This window comes from Heptranchias perlo, chromosome 43, assembly GCF_035084215.1.
Source record: "Heptranchias perlo isolate sHepPer1 chromosome 43, sHepPer1.hap1, whole genome shotgun sequence".
Taxonomy (NCBI): domain Eukaryota; kingdom Metazoa; phylum Chordata; class Chondrichthyes; order Hexanchiformes; family Hexanchidae; genus Heptranchias; species Heptranchias perlo.
The window spans coordinates 2684377-2696300 of NC_090367.1; the positions used below are offsets into that span (position 1 = coordinate 2684377).

The 11924-nt window shown below is 43.1% G+C and overlaps 1 protein-coding gene across 2 annotated transcripts in view; it reads left to right on the forward strand.

The window, feature by feature from the left end:
* LOC137306408 (centromere protein F-like) overlaps positions 1-10047 on the forward strand; it is a 33538-nt gene extending 23491 nt beyond the window's left edge. For both annotated transcript variants that reach the window (XM_067975583.1, XM_067975582.1), the window contains exons 13-15: positions 1530-1701; positions 3223-3750; positions 5664-10047. In XM_067975583.1, the coding sequence (XP_067831684.1) occupies positions 1530-1701; positions 3223-3750; positions 5664-5809 (846 nt within the window). In that variant the 3' untranslated portion in view covers positions 5810-10047. The remainder of the gene's footprint in view (positions 1-1529; positions 1702-3222; positions 3751-5663) is intronic.
* Positions 10048-11924: the final 1877 nt, after the last annotated feature.

An 11924-nucleotide genomic window follows, 5' to 3' on the forward strand; every position in this document is an offset into this window, starting at 1 on the left:
TCCTACATCACAATATTCTAATATATTTATTATTCTACCTGTCTTGGGATCTGTTTGCTTCAGCTGAGAGCTCTGATCAGCCACTGTTTTCCCCCCCCCCCCCATTTCCCCGTGGCTGTGTCTAGCACTGCCCTGGAGTCCGACTCCAGAGCAGGGTGCGTTATGGGATCCGAGGAACTTTAGGGTTAGGGCTGGTACCAGGAGTACAGAGCAGGCAATGAAGGACAGTGAGTTCTAACCGTATGAATTTTGAGTTCTTAATGTTATATTGGAGGGGATTGTGGAATCATAAAGCACAGCTACATTCAGACTTTTTAGTGCAATGCTGAGGGAGTGCTAGGCTGTCGGAGGTGCCATCTTTCAAATGAGACGTTAAATCGAGGCCCCGTCTGCCCCCTCAGGTGGAAGTAAATGGTCCCATGACATTATTCGAAGTCGAGCAAGGGTGTTCTCCCCGGTGCCCTGGCCAACACTTATCCCTCAACAGATTATCCGGTCGTTATCACGTTGCTGTTTGTGGGACCTTGCTGTGCACAAATTGGCTGTTGCGTTTCCTACGTTACAACAACTTCAAAGGTACTTAATTGGCTGTAAAGTGCTTTAGGACGTCCTGAGGTCATGAAAGGCGATATATAAATGCAAGTTTCTTTATTCTCCAAAGCAAAAGTTTCTTTTTTAAACAGTTATATTTTGGCAGGCAGAATGCTTCAGCACTTCAAGTCAGGAACGATTTATTCCTAATGTGGAAATTCTGGATGCAAAATTGAGATTTTATCATTTTTGACCCATATCAAAATGCTAATTTTGTTTCCTCCCCCCTTCACCAATTTTTGCTCTTTTTTTTCCTCCTCCCCCCACCCCCACCCCCCCCTGACCCTTGACATTTTTTTCTCAGGTGGTTCCATAGCTCTCTGGCACCTAGCCCACGTGTTAGTTCTTTATGTGTGAGCCTAGACGGTATTGGAAAGATATTTGACTGGTAAACGACTGTGCACCTGACGTTAACACACAGTCATTTTCGAGCAGGGTGCCCATTAGGAGCTGAAACTCTGGTGATTTCCTTTCCCTAGTATAGAGGCACAGAGGTTAGTGTAGAGCCCCCAACTGCTCCTCTGCTAATTCAGCGCAGGCCAACAATTGAACCCGACACCCCCCCCCCCCCGCCCGTCTCTGTACCTCAGTCCCACACAGGTTATACATTCACCAGTTGAGCCACTCTGTCCTCTTCCTGTTAAGTCACATTTCCACTACCCAGAGATTTTTTTTTGCCTGTTTGTTTATGCTACTGAAAGTAGTGCTTCAAGTCTGTACAAAAATGTTCAAATTAAAATTATGATGTACACAATTTCATCAAAGTGCTTAATCCTTAAACAGGAATTTGACATAAACGTATTAAAATTAGTGCACAGAGGAACTTCAAATTGCTGCTGTTGAATTGCAATTCATACTCCAAATTAGCAAAACAAGATTAGTCACACAGGCTCCAGAAATAGGTCCACATATATCACTTGCTCAAATGCTTATTGCAGGTCGACCATCTACAGAAAACAGCTGTGGAGCTGAATGAGGGAAATATTGGACTGCATGGCAAGTTGAAGCAGTGGGAGAGTCGACCTGCGGACAAGGAGGGGATTCCCAGAGACTGTCAGTGGGATAATGGCGTTTGTGAGGACCGCCTGCCAACAAGCAGCCAGCAGCAAGGTACTGTATGAATTACTTTTGGAACGTGTCACTAATCATAGACATGGAGTTGCAGCAGTTGTAGGGTGAGGAGGTCGATGCAGGATTTCAGAGATGACTGGTGTTTTGCTAAACAGGCTCCCTCAATAGGCTAATGTGCAAAGGCTGTGTGGCACTGATCTGTACAGGAAATCAGATCCAATGTTCAGTCCCAGGCCCTTTAGCTGATCTTGGCTAATGCAGTAGTTAGGGCACTACAATTGCCTCAGTGTTCCCAGGCAGCAGAGGGGAAAAATCAGCCAGTGGACTTGTTGCTGATCGCTATCCAGTAACCCTGGCTGGAAAATGTGGATGTGGAGCTTGACTGTGATGTTGACAGGCTATTTTTCCAGGCAGACACTCACTGGTCTCGCACAGCAAGAATAATCACTTAAGTGAGGCCAAAGTTCCTTGATGCAAACGTTGGGATCTCCCAGAGTTGGCTCCATTTGTTGGAGAACCTCCGTAAAGTGATCATTTGCAGGGTGTTCATTTCGTCCAGAAGATAGATAGTGGCAGAGTCCACATCCTCCTGTTTCATACTAATCTGATTCAGATTAGGCATGGTAACTGCTGTGCAGTCACATTCAGATTTACTTATTTGAAGTTTCTGTAAATTAAGCTAACATCGATTTTTCTAATTGCATTTAAAGTGGGAATGGCTTGTTGCATTTATGACTGGTTTATATTCGAGCGGATGAGTGCCTCTTGGAGCAATTGCACCTCTTGATAGCTGAACACATTTTGAGTGTTAAATGTCCCATTTTGGTTCAGTTGATAGCATTTTTGCCTTTTTTTTTCCTCCCTCCAGGACTTGAGCACATAATCTAGGCTGACACTTGAGTACAGTACTGAGAGAGTGCTTCATTGTCAGAGGTGCCGCCTTTCAGATGAGATGTTAAATCGAGACCCTGTCCGTTGTTCAGGCGGACGTAAAAGATTCCATTGCACTATTCAGATAAGAGCAGCTAGCTCGCCCAGTGGCTGCCCAACTTTTAACTTTTAGCCTTCAGCCAACGCCACTGAAAGACAGTGATGCTGTTTGTGAGACCTTGCTGTGTGCAATTTGGCTGCAGCATTTACCTACTTAACAACAGTCACTGCACTTCAAAAAGTAATTCACTTGCTGTGAAGTAGTTTGGAATGTGAAAGACACTATATAAATGCAAGTTCTTTTCCATGCAGACTTGTCTTGCTGCCTGCCCCATTGTGCATTGGCTTGTTTTGCAATAGGGCAAAAGTTATTGAACGGGAAACCAATAAGAAGTTTCTGAAGGGAGGAGGGAGCCAATAACTCATTTTGAAATATTATGAATTGGGAAATACTCACATGGGCTTTATTTTCACTAGTTTTTTTGCATCTGTGGTGAAAATTAAAACATCAGTAACAGCAAAATTAAAACCAAGGAAATTTAAGCTTGTTCTCATAAGAATTTAGCCTCAAGAAATTATCTGATTTAACAGAAGCAATTTTTAACATTATATTTTTGATGTTTCTTTAAGCTACCGTGCAGATCACAGCAAGCAAGCTGGCCGCTGACCTGGAGGCTTTGAAACGAGCCCTGCAAGAAAAAAGTAAAGAGGCTGATTGGAATCTTCTCAACTATTCTGATTTACTGAACGAGCACCAAGAGCTAGAGGTGGCCAACAAAACCTTGTCCAAAACTGTCAGGCCGCTTAATGATCAAAGGAACAAGACAGAGTCTGTGAACAGTGATGAAGGGGAGGCTGCAGATCGGGAGCCACAGGCCTCGACTGAGGCTGGGAAGCCCGTCGCTGGACAGCAGATCGTTGAAGAGTCTGCTGAGGCGGGTGAACAGGGCCAGATTGGGAACGGCCAGAGGTCGAAGAGGCACACAGACCCCGTGGAACTCTCAATGAGGTTAAATCCTGCAGAACTCGCGATGAAAATAAATCCTGCGGAACTCGCCATGAGAATACAGAGGAGTCAGCGGTTCAGGCATCACCTGTCTGTGGCGTTTGACGAAACTGAATACCAGCCGTATGGACTGCCTGACGTGGTGCAGAAAGGTGGGTCACTGGGCATGTTTCTTTATTCTCCTGCAGCAATTTGTTCAGATAAATACGCAATTATTTCATTCTGAGGACCAATAACCATGGTACGCATTAAACACACCCAGGGCAGGTACAGCACGGGTTAGATACAGAGTAAAGCTCCCTCTACACTGTCCCATCAAACATTCCCAGGGCAGGTACAGCACGGGTTAGATACAGAGTAAAGCTCCCTCTACACTGTCCCATCAAACACTCCCAGGGCAGGTACAGGGTTAGATACAGAGTAAAGCTCCCCTTACACTGTCCCAACAAATGCCCAAACCCCTCTCTGAAGAGCACTCCTGATTGCACTAGTGTGATATTTCTATCCACACAAGCTCCCCTTTGGAGCCTCTTTAAGTGAGATTTCTGTAAAAGGAAATCAGTCTCAATAGCAGGAACATACAATAAATGTAGGAGAACACTCATTAGGGGTGCAAACAAGTTGCAGAGCAATGGGGTCACTTGCTATATGATGGGATCACGTTTCAGATCTGGCAAGACATTGGTTGTTTCTTCCATATTACAGCTAGCCTCGGAACAGCAATTTCTGCGGAATAATTCGGACAAGCTGTTGAAACTGCGGGTTAATTTAAGTTGACAGCCATGATCTAATTGAATGGCGGAACAGGCTCGAGGGGCTAAGTGGCCTCCTCCTATGTTCCCAACTCCTCCTATGGTGGAAGGTCAAGGTTTCCTCAACTAATGTGACGAGAGCTTTCATCACCTATCCCGTGGGTGTCCAAAACCAAACCCAATGGCTTAATCCAGCCCGTGAGCTGCCGTTATTTGGCCTTGACGCCCCGGGCTGGTTATTTTCAATTTGCGTACTCGTGTGCATAAGTTTCTTCACTGTGGCTTAAAGCATTTTAAACTTTGGAGGGGCTGGCGGACTAGACAGGGACGCTGCCTCTTTGGCAGGTTTAGACCAGTGAGAGAGCGGACCAATCTCTGGAGTGGCCTTCACTGATTCTCCAGTCCCGGGAAGTTCAAACCGTGGAAATCAGCAGAAGAAAGAGAGAGCAGGCGATGATTGATTGTACGAGTGGCAGGCCAAGAAGAGGGCAGCACCAGCCTCTGTGTGTGTGTGTGTGTGTGTGTGTGTGTGTGTGTGTGTGTGTGTGTCCACGCACACACTATTGCCAACACTCACACCCTTTGCAATTTTTAATGATTTAGATTATTTTTCCAATAAATGTGAAAATCTTTATTAGAAAAGAGATTACGTTGGACACGGTTTTTACTCCCGATTTTGCCAGATCCAAATTAACTTAATTAGACCCTGCCCTCTTTCTAGTTTGGCTGCTCCAAAAGGTTTGACACCCCTACACTAAATGACCTAAAGGTTCATTAGCAGTAATCTACAGTATATGTTTTGTATAATTACAAAAACAAATCATGGGGTTTAAATAAGTAAGAGAAACAGTATGTTAAATCTTTTTGTTTCATCTCGGGCGTGAGAGCAGATCTTTCACTCTCCATATAATGGAGCATCCTCCCCCCCCCCCCTTCAAGTTACTTTCTCCCTATTTCTCTTCCCCACCTCCCCCCTCCTCTGAATCATACAACAGTGGTGCTGGGTCTTCATCAGTGACCCCTTCTCCCCATGCGAAACCACTTGGGTGTGACATTGCAAAGTTCAGAAATGTAATGGTCTGGTGGAGTTACGAATGGACACGTATAATCCCATCGCTCCTTGATACTGCGCATTGACACCTGTAGCGGAATATTAAGTTGAATTGTGAAAGTGCGCTACATGCCTGTGTATTTTCCTAATGGTGTTTTCAAAATACCTTTTCAACTGCAGTTTTTTTTTAAAAACTAGTTTAGATTCCTACTTTGCCTGTACGTTGATCGCGGAGTTCTGAAGTTACTTTCCCTGTTCCCAGGTTTTGCGGATATTCCTTCTGGACCTTCCTGTCCACACATCCTGCGCCGAACAACTCTACATTCTGCAGCTCGTCCCCAGCAGCAGGGAGAAGGACAATCTCTGCTTAGCTTCTTCAAGGCACCAGGTGGTAGTAGCAAGCAATAGGTACAGAGCAATGCACCGTGTCCGGCAGCAACAGGGCGTTTCAAAAATGGTGCACGTTTCATGGTATTTCTCGTAAAATGGGAATCCGCTTACAGCTTTTTGCTCCAATGATGAATGAGAGGGACTGTCCCGGGGAAGTCCACGAGATTCTCTGTCTAAGTTTGCTGGATCAGAATTAAAGTTGCACAGTCATTAACTCTGCCTGGGTTAATGGCTGTATTGTTGCTTATATTTAAGCTCCTTTACATGATCTTAATTTATTCAAATCTTTATTTGTTTAATGTTTAAAAAAGGGATCTGTGGCTGCAGCATGATGCGTTGAAGTGCCGGTGTCCTTTGCTACAGGGGATTAATGTACAGTTTTGTGTTGGCGACGGTCTACACAGTGATTGTTTCAATCCTCATCATGCTGTTGTGTGAAGCGTCAAGAGGTTAGCCTTCCTCATAGGTAGGAAGGGCGATTAATCCCCACGATGCCCGTTGCCTCTTCTGACAGAGTGGCATTAGCAAAGGCCTGGCTACAGGTCTCTTCCCCCTCTGCTGGCGAAGGTGATGGGAAGACTTAGAGGGGGGGTGGGGATAACAAACTGAGAAATTGTCTCCCCTTCTTTAAAAAGGGGACAGTGTTGTTTGTTGTCATGTATTTTCCCCCCAACTGTTTTTTGTACAGTTTTGACCGTAACTTTGAAGATTTTTGGCCATTTGATTACCGGTACATAGAGATGTTAGCAAGCCTTATCAATTTACATTCGTTACAAATGTTGACACCAGTTCCATTCTGTTGATCTTGTGAATGATAAGGATTACTTTTCACAGTGATATAGATCCATAAAAAGGAATATTGAATATCCAATTTCCCCAACAAGAAGATAAGACTTGATGAAGAAGTGAAAGCTTTGTTCATATGTTGGGTTTTCCAAATTTCTGCATTGTGTATCTTGTTTGTATAACGGGTGTTGGGATCTTGTTTAAAGATTTTATTTATTGATAATGTTTTTATTTGGGATTTTGGCAAATGTGGAGGGCACTTTTATATTCCTGGTTTTCATGGCCATTGTCTCCAGGCTCAAATGCTGTTATTTTCATAATATTCTTCGTATGGATGGAGTATTGTATTCCAGGGCCATTTTGTTCTCATTATTGCCTTTGTGTAGTTCCATTACTCCACGCCGAAAATACACTAAAGGACATGTTGCTGTTGACCCTTTTAGTTTTGTATAGAACAGACAGCAGACATTATATTACAGCCATAAAGTGCACAAACAAATCAGATTCTGCTGTTGTTACCAATTACAAAGAATTTACAGCATTGAAACAGGCCATTTGGCCCAACTGGTCTATGCCAGTGTTTATGCTCCACACGAGCCATGTTATGTTACGCTTCATACTTGGGAATGAAAATACTGCTTTATTTTGATTTATGTTCCAATTTACATCAGTAACCATGTAGAGAGAGGATATTCATTGCTTAGTGTCCACTGTAATATCTGACATGTATTGAGTGATTCCAGGTCAGTGCTGTGTTGTCCTGTTGTTTCAACCAATTACCAGAATTGCAACAGACATTCATATCTAGATTGGAGCTGTCTGCAGAATTTGACACAGCCTCACTGTCGCTCCAGCAATTCCTATATGAGCTCAACAACCAACAGGTGTCAAGATTCAATACAATGTAAGAAATAGATTGTTCAGTGAAAGTCTGAGAATCAACTTAGAGACATCTCAAATACAGTGGAATGCTTTTAGAAAGAAATCTTGTTTACAATGACAGAACATCACCAAATCCTGACTCTGACCAACAGTTTGGGATGGCAATAACTTCAAGTTCAGTTACACTAAACAGCTTCTTGTGAAATGGCTAATGTTTTTGACATTGATTCGAAGAATCACAGGCAACAGGAAACTCTGCATTCTACACTTCAGGTTGTGAGGCAGACCTAACACTGACCGCATACTTTATATATTTAAAAAAAACAAATCTGTTTCCTTCAGATGAACTGGAATGATCTTTTTAAAAAAAAAATTGAATTGAAAAAGCTTTATACCGTGGAGATACAAGACTTCATTCATTTGTGAGATGTCCACTGCTGGCCATGTGCTAAAGTGGATTGTAATTGTTGTTCCATTCAGTTATGTGAACGAATGGGGATATCAAAATTTTTAACACTATAGAATTTCACTTTATCCTGTGTTCTGGGAATTTTACAATCGCCAGATGTTAGTCAAAGGATGATTATAATAAGAAATGGGAGCAGGAGTAGGCCAAACGGTCCCACGAGCCATTCAATAAGATCATGGCTGATCTACCTCAAATCCACTTTCTTGCCCGATCCCCATATCCTTAATTCCCCTAGAGTCCAAAAATCTATCGCTCTCAGTCTTGAATATACTCAATGACTGAGCATCCACCGCACTCTGGGATAGAGAATTCCAAATATTCACAACCCTCTGAGTGAAGAAATCCCTTGTCATCTCAGTCCTAAATGTCCAACCCCTTATCCTGAGACTGTCCCCTAGTTCTAGATTCTCCAGCCAGGGGAAACATCCTCTCTCTATCTACCCCGTCAAGCCCTTTTAGAATCTTATATGTTTCAGTGAGATCACCTCTCATTCTTCTAAACTCCAGAGGGTATAGGCCCATTCTACCCAACCTCTCCTCATAGAACAACCCTCTCATCGCAGGAATCAATCTAATGAAGCTTTGTCGTACCTCCTCGAAGGTAAGTATATCCTTCGTTAGATAAGGAGACCAAAATTGCACACAATACTCCAGGTGTGGTCCCACCAAAGCCCTGTACAATTGTAGCAAGACTTCCTTGCTGTTGTACTCCAACTCCTTCAGAATAAAGGCCAACATACCATTTGCCTTCCTAATTGCTTACTGTACCTGCATGTTAACTGTGTGTTTCTTGCACAAGGACACCTAAATCCCTCAGCACCAACATTTAATAGTTTCTCACCAGTTTAAAAAATATTCTGTTTTTCTCTTTTTTTCCTACCAAAGTGAATAACCTCACTTCCCCACATTATACTCCATCTGCTGCCTACTTGCCCACTCACTTAACCTGTCTATCACTTTGCATCCTCTTCACAGCTTACTTTCCCACCTAGTTTTGTATCGTCAGCAGACTTGGATACATTACACTCGGTCCCTCCATCTAACTCATTTAATATAGATTGTAAATAGCTGAGGCCCAAGCATGATCCCCGCAGCACCCCACTAGTCACAACCTGCTATCCCGAAAATGACCCGTTTATTTCTACTCTCTGTTTTCTGTGCATCCATCTCATTTCCACATCTGGAACCAGGAACGTGTATTCCTGAAGCTGGACTAGTTTTTTGCGAAGGACTCCTCTTCACTTTTCAGCAGTGCTGATAGCCGTTTAACAGCTGGATAGGCTCGAGCTCCACTTCTACTTGGCCCTATGATGAAACTATTAGTTTTGGGAGATTCCAACCAGCAACTCCTGGTTGGAAAACCCAATAGTTGGTCACTGGACTGTATAAGACCACCCATGAATTGGGATATCAATATTTTTCACATTATGAAGTTTCACTCTCTTTTATTGAAGTGACTGACTTGCGTTTAGCCAGTTTCTCCTTAAGTTTAAAAGATCTCCAATTTCAAACCCTAGGTGCTGTTAGTTATGGCAGTCTCATACTTAAAGGACTGCCTGGAATTTTGTGATGGTTTTGATGTTCTGTGCCCCTTCAAGCTCTCCGCAAAGCCTTAAGCATTGTCTCTGTCTGTTTTACCTTACTTCCCGGCAGAAGTGATCCAACATTGGGGGCACCAAACCCTTCCTGTTTTGCTATCGCTGGCCTATATGGACCAGGACCAACACCAACCCGACAACAGGGATGATCAATCGGAGACTGACCAGTCGCAACTGCAGTTTTGTACTAACTGCCTAGGTGCAAGAGTTCCGAATGTGCACTTGCTTTAATGTTGTGTTCAAGACTTTTGATAGCTGTGTATGTACAAACCCTGTTCGTGTCCAATTGTTCACAGTTGTTGAATCTGGTCCTCGGTATAAAGTTCTTTTCACCTGAGAGTGATTCTATATGAGATACATCAGATGGAATCCTTGAACAGTTCTCTCCGCTGTCGGTTGCAAAGATTACTTGCTGTATTTAGGTTATCACTGTGTATTTTCACTCATGGACTTTTGGGCAATAAAATGACCGATACCGTTGAAAGAAATAAAATCACATTGGTACGGTGCAAGGTGTGAAATAGAGTGTGGTGATTGTCTTTCCTATTTAAAGCACAACAGAAACGTAATGGAGGGTTTCTGTTTTGATGAAAAAGGTAACCTTTCATGTGGCCTCATTGTTCCTGCAGAATAATGGGACATCCGTCAATTCTGATGATTTCCCCTACGTATAGCCCTCAGTTTTACCTGGAAGGGAGATGGTGAGGTTTCCAGTGAAGGTTGGTTGCACTCCTATGGCCATTTGATGTATTTAATTTCTTTTTGACAGCTAGCTTGTTTGTCTCTCTCGCTTGCTCGCAATCTTTGAATGTCAGATAGGTGGTTGCAGGTTTGCGTGAATTTACCGGTTCAAAGGCATGAGGTACCTTCTGGCACACTTGACTTAAAAATGTAGGTAAACAAACATCACTGGCCAATCTGCTGAGCTAGAGAGCCCTCTCGGGAGCTGTGTAACTTTAACATGAAGGAACACCTTTAGTGGAGCAGAGAGAAGCCATCTTGAGTAAGTTTAGTACCAGCCATGGAAAACTGATCAACTGTCCTACCTGCCAATTTTTTTTCTGCCTGAGTGAACCAGCAATTTGATTTCTCACATGTTGCCTGACTGGACAAAAGTCACAATTTCTGGTACATTTGAGCCTGTCCCACAATGTAAATCGGTATGTTCCACAGTACCAGAGGGGGAGTAGCTCCAGAGTATTCAAGTGCAGCTGGAAAAGGTTCTGTATTGGGGTATAAGATCACAGCTACAGATCAGTTTGTTGAAACTGACTGGTACAATTATGGGAGGGATGCTGTCTCGACATTGGGATAGTTAAGATGAAAATCACAATCTTTTAAAAAAAAATTACATATCTGTAGTTGCTAAGACTTTATTATGTTGTTGCTTGGTATGTTAATTGCTGATTGATTTAACTACTGCACTGTTGAATTTTTCTTGCTCATACCATCCAGTTGCTTTCTTTGTACAGAATGACGTTTCACCTTGTATAGAATCATACAGTACAGAAGGAGGCCATTTGGCCCATCGTGCCTGTGTCGACTCTTTGAAAGAGCTATCCAGTTAGTCCCACTCTCCAGCTCGATCCCTATAGCCCTGCAATTTTTTTCATTTTTAAATATATATTCAGTTCCCTTTTGAAAGTTAATATTGAATCCGTACCCTTTCAGACAATATAAAAGAGAAATTCTCTCATCTCCTTTATAATGGGTAACGCCCATGAGTCCATGTCATTCCTCACTTGTTTAGCCTTTGCACAATTAATAAGCAGTTATCCAGGGGCATGGGTGGTGCTGTGGGTTGGACACCAACCTTTGTGGATTCAGTTCAGTGAAACTCATGTCTCTGTCTTGGCGAATGTCAGACTTGGCTCAGATAGTAGCACTCTCACTTCTGAGTTGGAAAGTTGTGGGTTTAAGCCCCACTCTAGAGACTTGAATGTATAATCACGGCTGACACTTCAGTGCAGTACTGACAGATTGATGCAGTGTCAGAGGTGCCATCTTTCAGATGAATGTAAGGAGTCGCACAACACCAGGTTATAGTCCAACAGCTTTATTTGAAATCACAAGCTTTCGGAGCTTTGCTCCTTCGTCGGGTCACCTGACGAAGGAGCAAAGCTCCGAAAGCTTGTGATTTCAAATAAAGCTGTTGGACTATAACCTGGTGTTGTGCGACTCCTTACATTTGTCCACCCCAGTCCATCACCGGCATCTCCACATCATGGCTACTATCTTTCAGATGAGAGGTTTAACGGAAGTCCCTTTTGCCATCTCCGGTGTATGTTTAAAAAAAATAAAACTCCATGGCACTATTTATAGACGAGTACTTCTAGTGCTCTGGCCAACATCTATCCCTCAACCACCATCACTAAATTAGATTAACTGATCATTTATC